The 23,468-nt window shown below is 42.5% G+C and overlaps 3 protein-coding genes across 9 annotated transcripts in view; 1 reads left to right on the plus strand and 2 right to left on the minus strand.

Annotated features, from left to right (window-relative positions):
- The window catches only part of ALDH18A1 (aldehyde dehydrogenase 18 family member A1), a 32,301-nt gene extending 25,424 nt beyond the window's left edge, over positions 1-6,877 (minus strand). The window contains exon 1 of one of the 5 annotated variants that reach the window (XM_054277359.1): positions 6,856-6,877. The gene's annotated coding sequence lies outside the window, so the exon portion shown is untranslated. Of the gene's footprint in view, positions 1-754; positions 917-6,379; positions 6,478-6,855 lie in introns of those variants that run through there. The other 4 variants (XM_054277357.1, XM_054277354.1, XM_054277356.1 and 1 more) reach the window with 4 other exon arrangements.
- A 1,110-nt stretch (positions 6,878-7,987) lies between these two features.
- TCTN3 (tectonic family member 3) lies at positions 7,988-21,229 on the minus strand. Of its 3 annotated transcripts, XM_054277363.1 has the most exons (13): positions 21,181-21,229; positions 20,349-20,405; positions 19,027-19,157; positions 18,015-18,123; positions 17,822-17,940; positions 16,348-16,383; positions 15,952-16,026; positions 15,723-15,848; positions 14,388-14,483; positions 14,096-14,193; positions 13,357-13,522; positions 12,097-12,234; positions 7,988-8,795 (listed from the first exon to the last, which is right to left on the minus strand). In XM_054277363.1, the coding sequence occupies exons 4-13, from the start codon at positions 18,073-18,075 to the stop codon at positions 8,574-8,576; spliced, it is 1,137 nt and encodes a 378-aa protein (XP_054133338.1). In that variant the 5' UTR covers positions 18,076-18,123; positions 19,027-19,157; positions 20,349-20,405; positions 21,181-21,229; the 3' UTR covers positions 7,988-8,573. The 3 variants fall into 3 exon arrangements, with proteins under 3 accessions (XP_054133338.1, XP_054133336.1, XP_054133337.1); XM_054277361.1 differs by lacking the exons at positions 18,015-18,123; positions 20,349-20,405; positions 21,181-21,229 and having other exon boundaries at positions 19,027-19,108; XM_054277362.1 differs by lacking the exons at positions 19,027-19,157; positions 20,349-20,405; positions 21,181-21,229 and having other exon boundaries at positions 17,822-17,927; positions 18,015-18,100.
- The window catches only part of CFAP46 (cilia and flagella associated protein 46), a 73,211-nt gene continuing 70,778 nt past the window's right edge, over positions 21,036-23,468 (plus strand). The window contains exons 1-2 of the mRNA XM_054277227.1: positions 21,036-21,369; positions 23,195-23,326. Coding sequence (XP_054133202.1) covers positions 21,036-21,369; positions 23,195-23,326 — 466 coding nt within the window. The remainder of the gene's footprint in view (positions 21,370-23,194; positions 23,327-23,468) is intronic.

Here is a 23,468-nt window from a genome sequence, read left to right on the forward strand (position 1 = left end):
CCAGAAGAACCTAATTCTTCCAAATTAGTCTCCAAATGTGACCTTTAAAAATATAATTTTCCTGCTACCTTTTTAAATAATGAAAGTTATCCTTGTATTATTGCTCACAGAAAGCAATACCATGACCTAGTTCTCGTGTACTTATTATCATAAAAACAGCTGTTAAGTAGCAAAGTACATTTAGATGCTGTTCCAGATCAGTGTAGACTGTTACCCTCCAAAGCAACCAGCGATCTCAAATTCTAAAATTTGTGTCTTGAAAACCAGAGTCTATAACACTGCTTGTTCAGTCTGTTGACTGCAGAGCCATAGCATGTCCACAATTACTTTTAGTAAATTGACTAAACTAAATAAGCTGTTTTCACAGTTTTAGATATAAAGGCAAATATCTGAGCATTAAAACATCCGCAAGTGAAAAAATCTGGAAGTCAAACTCTGATCGATAGAACTATTTTGCAAAACACTTAAGCACAGAAATAGAGATAAAACAAGTTCAAAGGAAATGCACACAATTTCTACGAAGTCTTTCCCACAACACAAATTTTAAGTCTTCGGTAACATTCAGAGGCTTTTATTATTTAAACCGCTTCATTACCTTACCAACTGCAAGGGGGGGAAAAACCCAATCTGAAGCTCTTCCTGCAAACTTTAACCCTAGAAACATTCCCAGAGAGAAGCCAGTTCAGAAGAACTGACTAAAATAAATGAAAATTTCAAATAAATGGTCTTTAGAGCAGCTTGCATACAGGTTCACCGGGGTTCTGCAGATGGCAAACGCGCAGGGAAGTGGCATTCAGAGCAGCAAGCACCACGCGATTCCTGTCTCTCAAGAACGCACCCCAGCAGTGCAGTGCGGTCACGGCAGCACTGCCTGGCGCGGCAGAGCAGCACCTTGTCCTGGCCTCGGAACCCTTCCGAGCGCTTCACAGGCAGTACCGCAGGAGCCTGGTGTTAGTTCATTCCGCCAGATCCAGCCTATAAAGCGCTGCGCAGCACAGGAGGGGCTGTGCGGCGGCGGCAGGGCCGGGCCCTGGGCGCCCCTGAGGAGGCAGCGGCGGCCGCGGGGCTCTCCCACCCCGGAGGCTCCGCGGGCCCGCCGAGCAGCACGCGCAGGCAGCCCAGCCACACACGGGCGCGCTCCCGCCGCCGCGGCCCCGCTGACCCGCCGCAGCCAATCCCCGCCCGGAGCGGCCTCGGCCGCAGCCAATCCGCGGCCGCGGCGGCGGCAGCAGCCACGTCACGTCACCGAGCGCCGCCTCGCCGTGGCCGCCCGCGCTCCTTCCCCCCGGCGCCGGCGGTAGATGATGTAATTCCACTCCACGTTGCAGCACAAAATCCTGGCCTTTGTAAGTTACAGCATTAACAACTGTTTAGTCTAGCCCCAGACTAGTTCAGACAGCCCCACCCAAAGCACAAGCTGCTGAGCTATCTCCCACAGCGGCCTCCCTTAACCTGGATTCTCCTTGCTCTCACATGTTTGCCGTCTGGTGCACAGCAGATGAAAGGGATCTGCAGCCAATCTTCTGAGACTGGCTTTAGCTCCTTGAACCGTTTACATCCTTTCTTTTCTCCACTGCAGCCCAAACCTCTTCACAAGTGCAAGAGCGCTGGCTTTGCTCTCCACTTACATCCCATATCTCATTTGAAGTCACTTCTAAATTAAGGGAATTGGGGTAATTTAGAACCATTGAATATCCTGAGCACTCAAGGACTCACAGAGATCATCAAAATCCAGCTCCTGGCCCTGCACAGGACAGCTCCAATCATCACACCACATGCCTGAGACTCGTCCAAATGCTTTTTGAGCTCTGACAGCGTTGGGCTCATGACCAGGGCCTGACCCCCTCTAGGGGATGAACCTTTTCCTGATGTCCAGCCTAAATGTCCCTTGACACAGCTCCAGTGGTTTCCTCAGGTCCCGTCACTGGCCGCAGAGAGCAGAGGTCATTGTCTTGTCCCTCCAGTGCCCCTTGGGGGGAAGCTGCAGAGTGCCATGATGTCTCTCCTCAGACTCCTCCAGACTGAGCAAGCTAAGAGCCCTCAACAGCTCCTCCTATGGCTTTCCCTGGAGACCTGTCACCATCTTTGCAGTCCTCTTTTGGATGCATCCCTAACTGCAGTGGCCTTGGATGCAACCAATCCGCAACCGTGGTGGCCCTAATGCAACTCTAAGCATCACATCTACACAGCTAGGAAAAGCACTGCCAGCTGCCACGGGCACTGCCTGGTGCTTCAGATCCCTCCAGGGACGGCAAGTCTATCACTGCTGTGAGCAGCGGTCAGCAGTGCCTGATCACCCTTTCTGTGAAGACAATTTTCCTAATATCCAACCTAAACCTCCCTTGGCACTTCTTGAGGCCATTTCCTCTCATCCTGTCACTGGTTCCAGGGGAACAGAGCCAGACTCCCACCTGGCTGCATCCTCCTGTCAGGGAGGATGGCACAGAGCAAGGTTTCCCCCTGAGCCTTCTTTTTCTGCAGGCTGACTCTCCTCAGCTACCTCAGCTTCTCCTCATGAGACTTGTGCTCCACACCCTTCCCTTGTTCCATTCCCTTCTCTGGACACACTCTAGTCCCTCACTGTCCTTCTGACAGTGGAGAGCCCCAAAACTGACTTCAGGATTAAAGGTGCAGGCCTCACCAGGGCCCAGTGAAGGGCAGTGGTCACTGCCCTGGGCATGTGGCCACACCCTGGCTGATACCAGCCAGATGCCATTGCTGTTCTTTGTCATGCGGGCTCATACTCAGCCAGTCGACCAGCACACCCTGCCCTTTCTTGTCATTCTTCCCCCGGCCTTGACAACTCCATGGGCCTGCTGGCACCCATGGGCGGGACCAGCACTTCACCTTGGGGGCCCTCATACCACGGCCCATCAATCCAGCCTGTCCAGATCCTTCTGGAGAGCCTTCCTGCACAACAGCACACAAGCATTCCTGCCCAACTCGGTGTCATCTGCAAGCACTCATCACTGCAATGGGCAGAAAGCACAAATCTACAGCTTGTCATCGTCAAAGACACCACCAAATCCACAGTAATGCCCCAGTTTAACTCGGACACTAGTTATACTGTTTCCTGTCCTCACCTATGTCCTCACCACTGCTATATTCCTATTAGAATTCAAATAAATTCCAACAGTATCGATTCCCATATTGTTGCAAGGGAGTTGTTCTGTGGGCCATTTCTGTTAATTTGTTTGGGGGGCTGTTTATTTTTTAGTTTTGTTTTGTTTTCTTAAATTTTAAACATCACCTTCTGGGATCAAGTAACAATCTTAAATGAAGGTCTCAAAATTGCAGAGAAAATTTTACAAAGAATGTAGAATATTCAAGTGGTGGGAAGTGGAGTTCAAGACATTTGGAAAAACTTCAGTGTCTCAAGAATTAACAGAAAATCCAACTCACAATTATCTGACATTAACATATCACTCTCTCCAAACAAGGGAAATTAAACAACTCCCCCAGCTCCTGCTAAAAAGAAGAAAAAATATCAAAACCATAAGATCCTCCCCATCCTTCTCCCCCCAAAAACCCCAAACAAACAAAAAAACCATACCTCAAAAATAAGGTCATCATAAGGTCTTTGTCAGAAGACTATTTGGAGATCTTTACTTTTCCAGAAATGGAATTTGGTTTAATCATCATAATGCATGTAAGCCCTGCTCTCTCCTCTTCCCCACTCCAATTATTAGCAATTGCAGAGTAAATCGAATGACAACACCAGAATGGTGGTCACTCACAAAAAATTAGAATGGTAACTAAAGGTATATCACAATAGTAGACTTATTTTTTCTTGTATTAAGACAAGCCTTTTTTCTATATTAAGTCAAGCCTTTCAGAACTTTGCTGATCCTTGTAGGTCCCTTCCAACACAGAATATTCTGTGATTCATTTCAAAAAGCTAAAAAGAAATGGAAATGCTCTCATTTTAAGCTCACCTGGCCAATTTTTAGCATGTGCAACTTCTATAAAATGTGCTTCCAAATAAAAAGCAACAGGTTCCCCATAACCATTGCAGATACTGAAGAGCTGCTTTTCTTTTTCAGATATTTGAATAGATATTGAATTGGTAAGAGAAATTGCATACAAAATAAATCAGTACTTTCATTTGCCACATGAAACCAGCAGTTTTTATTGAAGGACCCTTTTTAGTGGCAGGGAATCCTAAATTTCCTATGTGGTCAGCAGTTACTTACCTTAGTGTACTTTGCAGGCATACTAAGAAGTGAGCAATGTAAAATGCAGTTTCAGACAGTTAAAGGTAGTGAGCCTTCAGTAATCCCAAAGAGAGCTCCATCTTCAAGAAAAAGCATGGAACTATCCTAATGGTAATACCATATGTGTAGGCACACATGCTTCAGTCCACCTGCTTGCATCCCAGACATAATTGCAAGAAACACAAGTACATCTCTGTGCAAATATTTTATTCCCCAGCTAATTAAAGAAAAAAAGAAGAAAAAAAATCATAGAGTATCTGCTTTAATCAAACTTTCTAAGTGAGGAACATAAGGATAGGTTAATTTAATCAAGCATGATTAAACCACTAATAAACCTCAAGATAGGATTAATTAGCATCTTTCAAGCATTTCCTTCTTCCTAACATCTTTTTACTCTTGCCTCAATTAAATCTTGCGACTTTCTTCTATCACCTGTTTTGAGCACTGAGGAGTAAAACATCAGGTTGCACCAGCTGTTAAGATAAAGATGATACAACTAGCATCCCATTCTGCTCCAGTTCCCCTACATCCATCAAATGAAGGTTGTACAATTGCCAGACATAGCATAAGCAAACAAATAAAATAAAACAAACTCATAGATAGAACAGCAGTCTTTCAGATGCCCAGATAAAGTACATGCATAGGACAAGAAAGCAATCAAAACTAGTAGAATACTCTCCTAGTTTCCAGCTTTGTGGAGACTGGGGTTATTCACCTTCATATGACTGATGATTTTACAGACTTGCAGTGCAACTACCTCCTATTCCTCCATCTGCTGTCATGCTCCAGCTGTCCCTGAACAACCACTTTTGCCACCTTCTGATCAAAGCTGCAATTCCTGTCCCCAAGCAAGACAGCTGGTCTTGCTGGTCAGAGACTAACTGACCCACCCATCTATACAAGTGAATATTAGCACCAGAAAGAGAGAAGCACAGCAATTCCTCAGACTACACTGCCATTAAGACATCTGCATAGGATGCTCTTGCCTTCCTTATATCAAGGCTATTGCATATATACGTAATGATCTCCCCTGCTCTTCCTCCCCCTCCTTGATTAGTGCAAACACAGTGCCACATGCCAGCCAAGGGAGAGTCCAGAACGGCAGCAGAGAACAGAGCACTCAAATTTGGATGAAGGATTAATATACTGGCATAATACAGTCTTTTATTCTGCATTTCATTCCTTAAGTGATAATTTCTATTATTCTATTTACTTTTTTCTTTTCCACTACATCTTGAACTGACTTTTCAGAGTATCATGCACAGTGACTCTCAGATATTTTCTTCCCCAGATGCTGCAGAAATCCATAAAGATACCATTGTTTTTGTATTCCTAGTAAAACAACGTGCAATAAAAACAGCTGAACAATTACTGAAGCTAAGCTTGAAGATGCTTACTTTGCTATTGAACACAATTTATATGACAATCATGACAAAACAGTAGCTTAAGAGCAAGGAAATACAGCAAAAAAATAAACCAGCAAAGCAGCTTACACAACAAAAAATATGGACTGACACAAATATGGAACAGGCGATACTGTTTCCAAAGTGACTAAACAAAAATAGTTTACTACAGAGAAGAAAAGAAGAAAAGTTTATTTTAACCCTTTATAAATTTCTTCTCAGTATCCTCAAGAGCAAATCTGGGAAGAAGGTAAACACTCGAAGTATCCATCAGTTTTAGGGTACAGCATCAGCATAGGCATAAGCAGGGGGAAAATTTTTATAAGCATATGGAAATATTTGAGTTACTTTTCATTAAAAAAATTAAAACTCTTGACTTCATAATATGGACACAGTTGTCAAATAATTCTGGTAAACCATTTAAACTTTGCTTAAGTCTCCATTATCTAGAGTTTGATTACTCTTTCCAGAGAGCTATCAGGTTTCTTAAAAAAACCTCTAATCTGATCCTGTTCTGTGTACTGTGAAGAAACAGTATGTGAAGAACACAGGCTTATCACAAAGTTGGGTCAAAACGTAGGGAGTGACTGTTAGCTATCATGCAAGCGTCGGGGGGGGTTTAAATACTTTCTTTGGGCATGGAGAAATCTTGTAAGTAGGCACAAGAAGGTTTCTTTTCTGGCAAGGAAAAAGAAACTTCTAGAGGAGCAACAGATGTGCTCTCACAGATCTCCGGATGGATGAGGCCCGTGCAGCTCTTACCAGTTCGTCGGGGGCTCGCTGGGGATCGAACTGCAATTCCACACTGCCGGTGAATCCCCGCAGCAGCAATGCTCTGAGACCGCCGAGAAAAAGCGACCCCGAATCTGTGCAGCTCTGGAGAGCCTGCGGGGTCCGGAGATGGGCGGTGTGCGGCGCACCCCGGCGGTTCTCGGGCTGAGCTCACTTCTTTCCGCCAGAGCCCTCACCCTGCTGTCACGGGCCACGCAGGAGCCGCTCCCGGTTCCCCACGCGGCAGGGAGCGGGCAGCACCGACGGACCGGCCCTCCGCCAAGGCGCCCGCGCTCCCGGGGCGTGCCCCGCCCGGCGGGCCAGAGCCGAGCCGCGGCCCCGCGCCCTTCTCCGCTGCGGCCAGCTCAGCCCGGCGCTGCCCGGCCCGGCCCCACTCACCCCGGCGCTGCCCAGCTCGGCCCGGCGCTGCCCAGCCCCACTCACCCGCACGGCCCGGCCCCACTCACCCGCACGGCTCCGCACGGCGCGGCCCGGCCCCACTCACCCGCACGGCTCCGCACGGCTCCCCGCTGCCTCCCGCCGCTTCCGGCCCCACCCGCCCCGCCCCCGGCTTCGAAAATTGCTCCTGCTTTCAAATTTAAAATTACATCTTCTAAAGAAACGAGGGGTATGTTTGGAAAGGACTTGAAAAATTTCCTAGTAAAGATCGTCTCCACTCGGACAGTGCAAAAACAGACTTACTGCCTCAAAAAAGGGAGATGTTGGAAAGATGGGTCTAGCTAGAATGCTGGCAGCAGAAAAAGGGTTTTGTCTCAGCCCTTTGACATGGAGTACAAACACTCCATTCCTGTATATCTGAGATATGAGTCTGCCTTGTGTGTGGTAATGTCATAACGCTGCCTGATACTGAATTGCAACACAGGCTATTTCAGATCAGGCAGGGGGGAAAAACACAGCATGATAAAGTAGACACGAAAATGCATTGCCATAGGAAACTGCAGATTCTAAACCCACAAGCACTGCTGTCATGTGGCTAGAATTTGAATATGCTTTAAGGCAGAATATGGACAAGGCTCTTTCCAGCTCTTATTTCTTGCTATGACAAAATGTGAAAGGAGACAAACATGAGCTAAAAATTAGGACGTTGGTGGTCAGATAATTACAGTATAAAAGGTGATGTATTCTCACAGCATTTCACGTAATTGCAGCCCACAGATTTCCTGTGTGATGGTAGATGGCAGTCTAGGTAATCAGACCACCTTTAACAGCAAAAACAATAAATTTATTTCCTAGTACCAGAGAGTGAGCCAGAGGTAAGGTATCGCAGCAAGCTTCAGTCTCAATACATCTACAAATTTTCCTAAAATATTCAATATTTTAGCTTCAGAACTATTCACAAGTCTCTCTGATGTGCTACTAGAATTTCAGTAGTTACCATTTTCAGTTCAGTTCCTATCTGGAACAAGAGAATGTTTGTCATCTAGGAAAAAGTCTATTCAGGCCCATTTCTTCCAGGGAGAAGAAAAATATTAGGAAGATGTTTTGACAAACCACTAAAATTCAACTATATTTCAGAGCATTCACAATTGCTTTGTTCTGTGCAACAGTGTTGCTAATGTAAAAAGTGATTAAACCATGAAAATTTCAATTGAATATCTGGATTTGAAAAGACACAAAAAAAGCAAGATTCAAATAATCTCACAGAGTTGCAGTTGCCATCATCTAACAAGGACAGGTTAGGGGTGACTGGCACACATGCTTACTCTTAAAATAGAATTCAGGCCACCTGAGCAAGCTCCCGTATTTTAAATGTTTGATTAGTTTCACATAGAAAAATCAAATGCATCTCCAACTGAAAGGAGCTCCAAAATGCTTTGATTGAACTTTGCTTCTCTCTCCATGCTCCCTGGTTTAGAGAGCATTCTTGGTTTCTGGGAACACGGAATAATAGTTTTAACATTCTCTTCCTAGTCCCTCATTAAAGCAATGTCCCTGGATCTCTACATTTCTCAAGTGTGTCACTGCAATGATGTTCACAGATAGTTCACATACAAAGAACAGAAACATGAGAGGACAAGCAGCCCACATGGCTTAATCCAAGAACAGAAGGCACACAGATAACACAGAAATGGTATAAAAACCTGATGACAAAAGTCCATCGTCTGGGTCATATCCTTAATATATCAATTCACTCACCACACTTTAAATACAGACTCCATCTACTTCAAAAGCAGAAAATAGTAGACATTATTAGAATCAACAATAAATATCCAGCAAGATCACCTCTGTAAGTTCTTTCTACATTCAGGGCTACCTTGAATGGAAAAAAGATGTCAAATGGGAGTTTCCAGTGCATTTGGGGCAGGCCTCGCGGAGCTTCTGGCCAATCCGTCATGTCAGTGAAGGTAACAATCGTTGTCACAGGTACCATGCTCACGTCCAGAAACTGCAGCAAGAAGGGAAGCAAAAGGAGTTTAGCAGTCTTAATACAACAGGCATACCCGTCCCCAATTTTTTAATGAGGAACACACTGTAGATGATGGGCAAGCATGATGTCTTTGGGATGCTAAGAGCTCAGTGTCCTAGGAGTAAGACCTCTTTCCCAAAATTGATACTTAGCAGGTAAATTGAGGGTGTAGTAAAGATCAGTAGCTACTGTGTATCGTATGCTAGAGATCTCCAAAATGGCAGCAATGACTTAAGCTCAGCTACAGTAACCCTTCTGCTCAGAGGAAACACATACCAAATGGTTAGTAATAAGAACAGACACAAGCTAGCTTTATTTTTTATAAAAGATCAGCTGGCTCCTTGGGCAAGTGCTTGCTACCAGAAAGAACTGCCACAAGATGCAATCCTATCAATAAATGTCAGTAAACTAAAGCAGGGACCCAATACAATATAAATTTATGCTCACATTTTAGGATGTTGTTTCAGGAAGGAGACAGATCAGTGAAGATCACACAGGGGACTGAACCTCTAAGGCCTCAGTTCTTTTCTGTTTTAACAGAATGCAGCAAGAAAACTAATACACTAGCTCTTTGAACTGCATGGAGTTCCATGGCTACCTTGGGCTGATTTAAGACCATGCTGCTGCCAAAAGAGCAATCTCACTCTCTGCCCCACTTCCTAGCTCTGCATGCTAACACTGAGAGGGCATTTACTGGCAGCACACCTTCTGTGCTTGCACTGGTTTATACCAACCTGTGAAATTACCACCTCAATCACTTCCCTGAGAAGAATTTCAAAGATTGCCTTCAGAGCAAAATTCTGAAGGAAGCACTCCAAAAATTTGCAAGATAGAGTTCATGGCTCTTAAGAAAAAAATACTGCGACTCCTATTGGGGAATTTTTGTGGCATCCTCAAGGTGAATTAAAAAATAAGTCTGTGCCTAAATTAAAAATAAACCCCAACCACACAAGATGAACAATGCATTGAGTACAGTCTTGGTTCTACAGGAGTGTACAAAGAGGCATCATGAGCAGATTCCTTGTGCACCTTTGCATCTGCAGCACCAGTGGTGAGAGCATCAGCCTGCCATGGGTGCATTCCCCAGGCCGGCTCTGCTGCCCAAAGGTGGCCCCTGAGCACTTCCCATTCCAGAATGGCTACAAGAAAATGCTGAGGCTGTTTCTTCTGTCATCACCTGGAAACTTCACTCACTTGCAAAGTGTCCTAATGTTCCTCCTTCCAGCCAGTTTACCACCTTCTTGCCCTCCATGCCAGATCACAATTCACCACTGCTGAGCAGTTACAAATAGAATTTTCCAAACAATTCTGATACAAGTTCTCCTATCAATGAGTAAACACACTCAAAAATAGGCCAAGTTGCCCTAGTCAACAAGAAGCCTCAAGATGATTGATTTAAGTGTCTGGACCTTGAAAAACTGCCTTAAAATCAGGGAGATTAGTGCAGGGAAAAAAACTCCATACATAATCCCTCCTAAACAGCTGGGAGAAGGCAACCATTAGCATCCTCCAGCATGCTCTTGTAGAACTCCACATCATTTTAAAACGTCCTGTATTTTCATCAAGTCCAAATATAACTGTGATCAGATATTGTGTATGGGTGTTGAAATCAGGATGTCTTTCCTGGATTCTCTGTTTTCTGGTCAGTTACTTAGGGAACTTTCCAGTGACACAGTGCTGTATAAATAAAGAAAGGTTTCTCTAAAGAATATTAAAGGAACTAAAGGATAGTTCTCAGATAGAGAATCTGTAGGCTAAAGCTGGGAAGTGACATAATTTGAAAGTACCGTGCAGTCTAGTATGCTTGCAAATAGTTGGACTTCATAACTGCTGACTATAGAGCAAGCTGGTCCTTTCCTAAAATGTCTTTACTAACAATCCTAATTTGTGGATTTGTGATGTCATTGATGAAGTCAGTACTGATTTTAATGACATGGGGTTTTTGCTAGCAGAAACTTGCTTTCTTATAGTTAGCCTTGCAATATACCTTAAGGGTCTAAAGTAATTAGCATCAGTTGCTCAAGCAAATCAAATCTGAATCTCATTCTTCTTGATCAGCTAATCCTGAGGGCTTTGCACCCTACACTTTTACTAGGAATGCAAATCTTCTTCCTCAGACAGAAGTTTTTTTATTAATTTTATTAATAATTTATTAATTAATGAAGCCATGTAACAGGTGATTTTAAAAATATTTTCATGGGGTGGGAGTATCACTTTGCCTCAGGGCAATATGAGTTTTACATGGTTAACATCTTCCTATCCTCTTCTTTTCTCTTCATGTATTTTGCAAGAAGGGAGAACAAAAGGGTACCATGAGATGCATTCAAACAAGTGTGTAAAATCTCATTTAGACTGAGTCTGAAGTTCAAAGAGTGTTAACACATCAGACAGATACCTTCCTCATAGTCATGAAGATGCCTGGGTGGATGCCAGCTGCTTCCCCTAAGCCCTTACAGAGAAGTGTAAACCTTGAAATATTTCTGCTGCCCAAAAGACTATGTGATATCAAAAAAAAAAAAAAAAACACAATGGGATCCACTGACACATGCTTGAAAAAGACTGCTGATTGTCCTCTGTGGTAATGTTAGCTGACACATTCCTGCTGACATCACAAAATCACAGAATGGTCTGGGCTGGAAGGGACCTTTAAAGGCCACCTAGTTCAAGCCTTCTATGATGAGCAGGGATGCCTTCAAGATCAGGTAGTTCAGAACTCCATCCAAGCTGGCCTCGAATACCCTCTTTCTGGCCTACTGCCTTCCTCCCCAGTTCTCCAAATATGCTGCCACCAGCATTAGTCACTTCCTCAGCTACCTGACAGTGATTTCAGAAGCTCTGGAGGAACAGAAATCTTCTGCACAGATTATCAGCATTCTGTGGAGTCTCTGAAATATTACTAAACTCAAATCCCATATTAAGGCTTTAAGAGACAACTAAATATTAAACATGCAGTTACTGGATGTTTGTAAGTACAACTTTATACCAATCATAACTGTAAGTTTAAAAATTGAGTCCTAAGTGGCAGAAGTAGGGTTGAAAAGTAGTTCAGGGTTGAAAAGAAGGTATCTTTTTCAGTTATACAACTGAGTGAGGACAGTACTGAAAAGACCACAAAACAACCTTCCTCTATAGAAGGCTACCATTGCAGCCAGACAACTGCTAAAATTCAATAAATCTCAGCTTACTTAGTTTCAAGACCATTTGATTCCTTGGTTCTTAAAAAAACTGTAAACCCCCTTTAATTACCTCTGTGTGTGAGGGAGGGTTTTTGATTCCATACCTTGAGGGGCTGACAGTGGTAAAAGTGCCGTGTACCCACTACTTGAGCTTGTGGGTTGGACAAGAGGCCCACTTTAGTCCACAATATCTGTATCTCCAGGGTCACAGGAACCATACAACAGGAAGTGCAATTCACAGCCTGAAAATAAAATACACGCTAATTATTGCATGACTTGAGAGGGTTCCTCAGGGTGAGAGAGATAGACGAGAATCTCGTCTCATGATCAGAAGGCTGGATTTATTAATTTATGACATATAATACATTAAGACTATACTAAAAGGAATAGAGAGAGAAGTTGCAGAAGCTTCTATGCTAAGAATAGAATAGGAATCTAAAAACAAGAAAGCTCTCCGAGAATCTGTCCCCGAGCTTGGTCCTGTGATTGGCCCTTAATTGTAAACATGGAACATGAGCCAATCACAGGTGCACCTGCTACATTCAACAGCAGCCGATAACAATTGTTTACATTTTTCTTCTGGGGCCTCAGCTTCCCAGAAGAGGAAAATTCCTAAAAGAAAGGATTTTTATGAAAAGATGTCTGTGACAGCTAGTCAATTTAATATAGTATTTTAAAAGCAATAAAGGACCAAGTCTAATGGCCAAAGTCTAATATTTTGGATAATACAGGTCACAGAACCTGAATCAATCACTTCAGTACTATCTCTGTAACTTCTGGTCATGTCAACCACCCATTTTGGAGCTACATACATCTCATTGTCATCTCAGTTCCAATTAGAATTAATCTCAGCTTTACCTCTTGGACTTGATATTCCACTTAGCTATTCCCCCACACATTAACAATTATTACAATGCAATTGGCTCACAAACTTTAACGTTGTTAGGAAATATAATAGGACATAAATATCCCTACAAAAATATTCCCTATTCTGGAAAAGCAGAAAGGATTATAATAATAATATATAATAATAATTAATATGAAGTAGCCAGCTACTATCAGTTCCAAAAGTCAGAAAATTATATAACACTGGATTCAGTATTTAACTCTTTTTGCCCATTTAAATAGCAGGACCAGGATTCAAGAGATAGGAAATCTGTCAGGGTTTGTTGGGTTTGAGGGGTTTTTTTGCTAAGTACTCTAATAATATGAACATGAACCATAATGATGCTTTCACATATTAAGACCCCTGAGAGTCATAGGTTCATTATACAAAAAAAGTGCAGATACTCCCACCTCCCTGAGGCAATACAAAGATATGAAAGGAAAAATATTTACAGTCGGTCTGTCTGCATTCATATTACCTCCACACTGCAGTTCTCAATTAGAATGGTCATCCACTCTTCTGCCTGGGTGGAATGAGCACTGCCAGTTACAGCAAAGTCTTCTGTTCTGTTCATCCCCTGAAAAGCCTTGTATAACCTCTGCTGTATGTAACTACAGTTACTGTCTTCCAATATTGGGGATAGGCTGGAAATGAGAAAAGAACACCTTTAAGAAAGTGATTTCCAGGACAAGAAAAAAAAATCCAAACCACTGTCAACATCATTTCTTTGCAATAAGTATTCCTTCTGCTCGTATGAGTCAACAAGCATTGGTATTAAAGAGATGCAGTTTCAATCCTTTCAGCAACAAGAAAAGAGAAAAATACGGCAGGGATAATGACAAGAAAAGCTGACAGCTCTTCAGCCATCTTATCACATCAGTGGTCCTACACTTGCCGTGTCAAAGGAACAATCTAAATCCTCAAAACAACCACTTTTTAAGATTCACTCCTCAACTCTACTCTTGCCCAAGACATATTGCCAGACTAGAGCCTCAAAGTGTCCCAGAAGACCATCACAATGTTCAGATTATTCTAGCAGTTCACCATCTTTACTATATTCATGTTCTCTTAGGAGTTTGTGAAAGATCTGTAGAGACACATTGGTGACCTCAGGAAAGGACCTAGGATCCACAGAAGTACATGAGAGACTACAGAAAAACATTGCGAGTCCACAACTTCCAACTGTTGGAAAGGATGACTGCAGAGTGTGTTGTTACCTGATTTTGCAGCCTGTTCTCATATTCCTTCCAAACTGTACTGTGTGCCTGAGGAATTGTGAACAACTTCCATCACTTTCACTCCTTAATATGCTCATCTGACAGACTGCACATCAGGAAACCAAACAAAAGTACAAACAGACAACATACAACACTCATCTCATTTAACAATCCACTCACCCCATATTCCTCCTTTTCCCTATTAGGACACTATAAAAGTTCAGACAGTGCAGTAACAGAAATCAAAAAAAAACCCAGTGATAAACAAAAACTTGTAGCAGAAAAAGGATACATGTTGCTTGGCACCACTGTTTGCAATCAACAGTGGTGCTCCAGTGATATAGCCAGGGTTTCCGCTTCTAGGCAACGTATGAGAGAGAGTCCTGGTCTACAAAGCGACAAAGAGAAGAAATAGAGGAAAAACAGGAAAAAATTGGCATCAATGACATCCATTCATCCCAAAGATCAAATCTGCATTCTCAAAAATGTAAATGTAAGCTGTTTTTTGAATGACAAATCATTATACACTACTTAAACTATTTGTTTCCAAGGACTCTTTCTTACCCGGCCAATTTCATTTGCAGTCCAGGAGGTAAAAAACTAAATGTCAGTATCCTGAAATGTGGATAATACCAGGAGAGCTCTCAATACAATGAATTGCTATTGCTCAACATTTGTCTCTGAGGAAGTGAACAGATCAGTCAGGGCAATTCTACAGAAGAAATGCAGAACAAACTCTGCCTTGACCCTGATTCTTAGTGGACCATTCTACTTCTACATGTTTGCATGGCAGTCTGGGCATAACTTCAACAAAGTTGCATTGCACACTTACCAATCCCTGAGGTCATCACTTATTCAATTTTACATTGAATTACATAAATCATGGGACATGATTTATGTGAACTTAACACATGTTAGTATTTCCCAGATTCCTACCCCCTTCAAAGTAACTTACTTTCCTGCTACACAGGCAAAAGCGTTAAGTACCTGGAATAAATTTAGTAACTTCTTTCACAAACATTAAACACATCACATACAAACTTAGCTTCAACCCTTTCCTTCACAAGGCCATGCTGCTGACTTATCTTCCATTCTACCTCAACAAACAAACAAATTAGAACAAAAAAATAACCCCCCTCCAAAAATACCAAACCCAAATCCCCGAACAAAACAAACAAAAAACCAAAACAGTACTTCCAAAACAAACAAACAAAAAACCCAAACAAAATAAAACAGTGACAAAAAGCCTAAAACCAAATCAACCAAATAAAAAAAAACCAAAATCCCACCCTCAAAAAACCACCAAAAAACCCCAAACAAATAGAAAACACCTAAAACCAACCACCAAACCAAACCAAGAGCAAAAATCATCATATAAAAATACTCAGCTCCTTGAAATTTTTGCAATGAAAGACTGCATGCTTGTGTTGAGCCTGGACCTTTCTACTAGCATGCTTTATTTGAGACCAGAAATGCCTCCCCTCTTCAATCATCTGTATCCCAGGGCTCTGTTACTACTATATCACAGTGAAACTGCTCTAACCTCTCCAGGTATCTTCTGGACAAAAATTAATCACAAGCTGGACTACAAACTTGGTAAAATTCCAAGGAGGATGGGGATACTAACCCAGAAGTGCATGGTGAAGTGCTGCTGCAGAGAGGATCTGGAGTTCACAGAGATGTTGCCGACTTTGAACTGGACTGAAACACTCTGAATCCCACTTGTGCCACTATATTCTATCTCATAGATCACCTGAAAGTCCAATTTAGAGAATAATAGGAGACAGGGTAAGGTAATAGGGCAATGGCTTTAAGCTTGTGGTAAGTTGCTTGAAAAGGAAAGAAGATTCACATACCTCAGAAACAACATTGATGCATGTATTGTCTTTCATGTGGGGAGCTCCAGGTGGTGAGACTGCAGTGACATTTACCTGGAGAAAGTAAGTACATTAACAATCAGTAACTGTTTAAAAGGAGGGTGCTCTTTTTACTCTTCTGCACTGCTTTTCCATCCAAGTCAGATTTACCTCCTTGCTGTGATCTGGGGGGCACATCACACTGCTCCAAATCCCCAATCTTTTTCCAGGAAAATAAGCTGCCTCCATGCCTTTAGTCCTATCTATGCCCATTCATTCAAAAATACACCCTTATTATGTCCTTTTTTTCTATAATGTCTTAGTTTTGTCAAGAAAAATCTTGTCTTGGATACAGCACATTCCCACTTTCCCTTCAGAACCAGAAATGAGACTGACCTTCATGGATGGCATAACAGTGTCATTAACTGGGACCTGGGGAAAATAAGCAAACCGTTTTACAATTCCAGTAAAAAGTGAAGTAAATTGCTGTGTTTGTGACTAAAGCCATAAAATCACTACAAAAGAACCTGAATAGTTATTGACAAAATTACTTTGTTTATTCCAGATGTGAAAACGTCATCATTTTGCAATTTATAAATCACAGACATAGTTCACAGAAGGCATTTTAAAATACCAAAAGACAAATTTAAGCTTGGCCTAGTAATGTCCTGCAGAATGCAGGTACTTTTAAGTGCCACATCTCTGATCCATTCCTGAAACTCCATCTTCTGCAATCAAGTACTTCAGCGTCCAGTTAAGGAAAAACTGTACTTTGGCAACAGCGACAAAGAAAGTCCTGAAAACATTAATTAAATCTGATCAATAGACTATTCTCTACTAGTTAAGTAGATTTAGATTTCCAGTAGAAGGGTATACTGAGTCATCAGCCTTAATATGTACTCCTATTTACAATGTTGTTTCCTCTTGGAAAACCAGAAAAACTCTACAAGCTGAGAGGAGACATTTTCATATAAGCTTTCAGTAAAACAAGTGGGATGAACCCAGAACAGTAAACTGGTTACTTTGAATTTATTGTCAGGATAAATAGTAGAGAAATTGATATGGACATAAATACAGCTAATATTAATAAGGGGGCATCAGTATGATTTTAGAGATCGCACTTTATGTAAAAAAAAAATCACCCTAATTCTTTACTGAGAACATGTACTGCTTGGTTGATCAAGCTGATGGAACAGACAAGATATACTTTGATAAACAATCTGTTTAAAATGCGAGAGAATTTTAGATAGGCTATAAGAACTATGAAGTATCAATGAAGTGGCTGTTAAATACATTAAGAATTTGCTAATAACGGAAGTTTATTGGAAAGTAGTTTGAATTGAAGGATTACCACCAGTCATGACATTTTTAACAGGCTTCCTGTTGTAGCACAGCATCCCTGACAAGGTGATAATTAGCATTTACTCTATGATTCTAGAAGGCTGATCAATCACTTTATTATACTATACTTATTAAGAAACTCATCGTCCTTACCGATGGTCCAATACAGTTTTTCTTGATTGGTCCTTGAATCTAAACACTATCACCATTGGCCAATTAAGAAATCACCCTCTGGTAAACAAATCTCTATTACACATTCCACATGTTCACCACAACAGGTACAGCAAGTGAAGATAAGAATTGTTGATCATTCTTTTCTCTGATCTTCTCACAGTCTTCCCTGGGACAATGCCTGGGAAAGTTGTGCCTGCTGCTCTCTGTGGCCAGAGAAGAAGGCCTCAGCTATTGGAAGATCAGGAATGACATACCAAATGACCTTCAGTTTTACAGTTATCTGAAATCACAGCGGAAGGCAATGCAAAGTCAAGCAACTAAGGTTTTGAACAAAAGCAAGAAATTTGAAATGCACCTTTAGCACAGTGAAGTCACGGTAGTAGGAAGCAGCATCTAGGGCAGGGTCAGTCATGCAGCTCTTGCTCAAGTTGGCAAAAATCCGAGTACAGCTTGTGCTTTTACTGTCCAGGAAGCCTGGGTGAGTTAAGACATGACAACAGATAAAACAGAAGCAAACCACCCTAAGATATTCTTCCCCCTTTACTAACCAGCAGGATTCCCATCAACACAAAGTCCACTGGCTCCCATTTTTATTGGCTGTCTAAGCATGCTCAATACAGATGATGAATCAAAGTAGATGAGGATTGGATCACCAGCCTGAAAAGAGAATTTGGAGAAATCACAAAGTTACAGCGGAATACTAATGCCAAGGGCAAGAGACATATTTATACTTCTTTGTGCACACCTGGTTTTGTCTAAAAGGTTGTCCAACCTCTTAAATACAAGGCAACTGACCACAAATACTTTATACACTAAGGTATGGAAAGTACTGAGAGATAAACAGTTCAACAATGTGCTCTGGTAGCCAGGAGGGCCATCTGTGTCCTGGGTGCATCTGGCTCAGCATCACCAGGTGCTACCACTCTGCTCTGCACCATGCTACGGCCTCACCTTGAGCCCTGAGGGCACTTTTGGGTGCCACAACACAAGCCATAAAGCTGTTGGACAGCATTCCAAAGAGGGTTACAAAGATGGTGAAGGGTCTCCAGGGGAAACCATACAAGGAATCGCTAAAGTCACTTGGCTTGTTGAGCCTGGAGGAGACTGAGGGGAGATCTCATTGCTCTCTGCAGCTTCCTCCCAAGGAGCAGACACTGATCTCTGCTCTCTGTGACAAGGGACAGGACTCAAAGAAACTGCTGGAACTGTGTCAGGGGAGGCTCAGGCTGGGTATCAGGAAAAGGCTCTTCCCCAGAGGGTGGCTGGGCCCTGAGCAGGCTCCTCAGGTAAGGGTCACAGTGCCAAGGCTGACAGAGCCCAAGAAGCGTTTGCACAACGCTCTCAGGCACAGGCTGGGATCGCTGGGCATCCTGCACAGGGCCAGCAGTTGGACTTGATGGTCCTTGTGGGTCCCATCCAACTCAGGATATGCTATGATCCTGTGATAATACGGCTTCTAGGTACAAAATAAGAATCTTTCAATCTGTTCTCATTAGACATCATTACAGACAGGTTAGTAAAAGCATATGTGCAAATTGATTGCTATTTGTTTCAACTCACGCGGTAAAAAGCAGAGAATGATGGCTGAACTTGTGATGGTGCTAAGAAAGAGTGCCTGCCATACTTCTCCAAGAACTCCGCAAAATCAGATTCTTTGATATCCTGTGGCTGTTGAAAATAGTTCAGCTTTGCTAGAGTTTGAAAAGAGAAACAAAATAAATCCACCAACATTAAGTTACTAGAGAAGATAAGAGTAAATACTGTGCCAATATTTTCAAAAGAAATAACTTTAGTAATTGTAAGCTACTTGGTGCCTTATATTAATTAATCCATAGTAACACTTATAATAGGCTGCTATGATCTACAAAACAGGATGATATCATGAATACAGTTCATAGGAAACAACTATTAATACACAAAGCAACTTTCCAAAAAGCATGAGACTCCTTAACAGCTATATTAATATGTGCAGTAATTTCCGTGAGGTGTCCATATTAGACACACGTGAAATCTGAATTACAAAATTAATCACCTATTTGTGAGTTCACAAAAAGTAATATTAAATGCATTCAAAATAGTTAAGTAAAACTCAAGATAAGTATGAATAGACAATAGGCATCCTAAAAAAACCCCAGACTTTCTATTGGTATCCTCTTATAATTTCTTTGCTCTTCCTTGTATGCAAAATGCTCAGACAAAATCTGTAAAGAGCTGAAAGCAGAACAAGATAATAAAAAGCTAACCTTGTTTTGACCAAGCCCTGAGCCCCTCCCAACATAAAATACTCAAAAATTTAGGTCAGAAGCAGATGGAACTGTGGGTCACAATTCCCAGACAACTCAAAAGAGAAAATGGTAAGTGTTCAAATGTGAGACCACAGCAATTGCACTGAACGCCAGGAACTGGACATTGAATCACTCAAATGAAGTACAATGTGGAGAGCAAAAAGAGAAAAGAATGTTAATGGCATATCCTACAGGATATATGATTACCAGTGAAAAAAATCACCAGCAGCAGAGAAGAAAGGATGAAAATAAGCATATATAATAAAGAATCCAAGACACAATAAGAAAAACACTTTCTGAAAATTATAGTAGTGGGATATTTTAAACATCAACCCTTATCTGCTGCTCTATGTGTAGCCCACTAAGTACGGTACAGATACATAAGCAATTGATAAAGACTTATTTGTACTCAGCCAGAAACCCTACCCTTAATAACAGTGCAATGATCTTTGTCTTTGGTGCTCAAGAGTCTGATTCACTATGGTCTCTCCGAAACTGTAACAGTCAAAATAATTAGCCACAATTACAACATGCAGTTCAAAAAAAATATTCCCTAAGCAAAGGCAATCAAAATATGCGAAAAGAAAGATTGCTTACAGTCATCCAACTGCACACAGAACAGTGGATCTTGTCCACCAGGATCAGAAACGATGTCTGTAGAATAAGGGGTATTACTTCTGAAAATCAGTGACTTTTCCACACACACTTGACTCACAGACCTGTAAAGACAAGCCCCCCAACCCCACCCAGCAAACTATAAAATGGACCATACTTGCATAATTTCATCTTTTACATTATATAACGAGAAGAATGCAACACAGTTTTGTTTGATGAAAACAAAGTTTTTATCAGTTTAGATGAGCTGTTTTAAAATCTGCATTGATAATCAATTACAGAAAGCCTCTCTTGTCATTGCAGTAACTTTGTGGACACTCGGTTAGCGTAATTAAAAATCACTCTGACACTCACTGGGAAAAAAAGTGATTGAAAAGAAAATCAGTGCCCATATATTACAGCTCCTCTCGGTCCTCACCACAAGGCCAATCTACAAAGACAGATTTTACTCTCGAATAGCTGAAACCATCTTCCACACTGACAGCATCTTGCGGTCTGTACTTGTCTGACCATCTCCTCACAGCACTCTAAAGTACCTTTTACTTAAATCCAGACTTCCCAGCTCCCACCGCCAACTGTCTCACTGCGGAGTAACCAAGCCTCGCTTCATCTCGGCCACTGTGCTGTCGGCTCCGGGAAGCCTTTCCCAGTCCCCGGCCCAGCGCTAAGATGACCCTGGGCCCGGGGGCGCGGCAATTCCACCGCGAAGCACGGGCGGCCAAGCCGCAGCTCCCGCCGGGAGCGCGGCCCGAGCCCGGTCTCCGGGCTCGCCTGGGCCCACTCCGGCAGCGGCAGAAGCCCGTCCCCTACCCACCTGCTGCCGCCGGAGCGCCGGGCCGCGCCCGCGGGGCTGAGGGCGGGCAGCGACGCCAGCAGCAGGAGCGGCAGCGGCGGCGCGCGGGATCCGCGCATGGCCGCGCACCGGCGGCACCCGCGGAGCCACTGCGCCTGCGCGGCACCAAGGGGCGGGGCCGGGCGGGGCAGCGCTCCCCTGAAATAGCGCGTTGGAAATTCGAGTTAATGCAGGGAACTGCCGCTATCTATGCTGACAGCTACTAGCAGTCATCTACCATTAATGAATCCCAGCGCTCCTCTGAAATAGCGCGTTGGAAAGAGTTAATGCAGGTAATTCAGGTAGTTCACGTTAATTCAGGTAATTGCTGCTATCTGTGTTGGCAGCTACTAGCAATCATCTACCATTAATGAATTCATGTTACGTCATAATGACTGCGTTAAGAGCAGTTGTGTCTAACATTCAACAGGAGCTACCCTATTCTGCGATCATTTATATAATCTATATTAAATTACAAATGGAGTGGGTCACTAAGCAATCACTGCTTTACCTTACGTTAGAGGGCATAAATTGGTCTGCAGAGCTGCCTAGGTAAAAACACAGTGTTTCATTAATTCTGGACTTTGTGTCACAAGCATTTCTACACAGTGCACCAGATGGGAGAAGATTCTTAATTTTGACATCATGAAAATTTTTCCCAAACAAATGCCAGAGCTTAGTTAAAATTCCACATATTAGAGTGGAATCTCCATAAGTCCTGGGAGAGTTTGACTTTTACAGTTGTGTCTTTTCAATAAAAACATTTTTCAAGGTACTTTTTATGAAGTTCTTTTTCATGCGATATGTACCTAACATCTGAATCTGACTGGCGCAATATAGTGGAGATTAAAAAGTCAGTATGTGTTCAAGGAGTCAAATAAGCCAAATTCATGAAAGGAAGCAAGCCAAAGGTCATCAAAAATGCAGGTACTGTAACAGGGCCTGCTCAAGTTTGCTGGTTTTTAGCTGTTGGATCCTTCAGGGATTCCTTACTCTGGAAACATTGCAATGCCCTGTTTGAAACTCTTCCTTAGCCTTCTGCTGCTCATGTCTGCCAAAGGAAAGCTCACTGGCTAGGCCTCTGTTCTGATCTAGTTTCATTCCTACGTTCAGTGTGTACTAAATTTTCATCAGAAGCAAAGATGGAGAAGAGATACCTTAAGCCATTACATTTTGGCAAGTTAGGACAGCACAGACAACAGAGGCATTGTTTCATTGGACATTTAGTTATCATTTACTGTCTGTCATTCTATATAAAATATACCCACTCCTCAGTAGATTAACTGCTTCAGTGATTTTGTTATAAGTGCTTTCTAGGAACAAGTGATTAAAGTTAAATAAAACCAGATTGATTTAAACTTTTATTCAGATTGATAATGGAAAATAATAATACAAGTTATGTGATCATGATCAGTTTCTGAACAAAGAGAATAAGATACATAGTGTCTATAGATAATACTTCCAGTTTGTCTAAATCTCTTCGAAACCTTTGGTTTTCCCCCTTCATTACCCTTTATGTGCATTCATGGCTCTACATTAGTATGCAGCTGGGGAATAAACAGAATCTATATGCCTAGTCTCCTCAGGGTCACACACGAATTCCACTTTTCATTATATAGCAGCCAGTAATTTTCCATTGAAATTGGAGATAATACATCCAGACTCTTAGCACAGTGTCAGACACGGAAATATTATAGTTTATGACTTAAAATTTTTCATTAAAGACTTTTGTCTATTGTAGCAGAACTGTACTACAAAAGCTGAAGGGAAGACCACCACACCCCGACTGAGGCTTTACACGGCTCGCTGATGAAGATAGGATGAAGCGACAACTCAGGGCTGGGGGCATTCACAAAGCACAACCTTAACACCTCCAGGGCGGAGAGCACAGCCCCAGGGCTATCAGCTGCCAGGCTTGGCACGGACCCTCGCACCGAAGGGTGGGAGGAAAAAGGCTCTGTGTGTGTGTGTGTGTGTGTGTGTGTGTGTTGGGAAGTCCTCTGGTCAGAGGCGCAGTGTCCGCCCATCCGGCAGTGTGCAGAGGAGCCCAGCTCCGGGGAAGAGGCTCCAGAGGGACCCTTCCCCCGGGGAAAAAGTTCTTGGTTTTGGGATGATTTTCGCGGTCAGGGTGAGAAGGTCTCCAGCATCTCTGCAGGCTCAGCACTCTGTTCCTCACGTTCAGACATCACTCTAATTTCCCAACTCTGTACTGGCTCGTTGTTTTGGGGGTCTTTTCAGTGTGTTTGGAATAGTAGCTTCTCATGGCATGC

This window comes from Melozone crissalis, unplaced genomic scaffold (genome assembly GCF_028551555.1).
Source record: "Melozone crissalis strain CALT ecotype California unplaced genomic scaffold, PUWL_Pcris_2 ptg000019l_1, whole genome shotgun sequence".
Classification (NCBI taxonomy): Eukaryota; Metazoa; Chordata; class Aves; order Passeriformes; family Passerellidae; genus Melozone; species Melozone crissalis.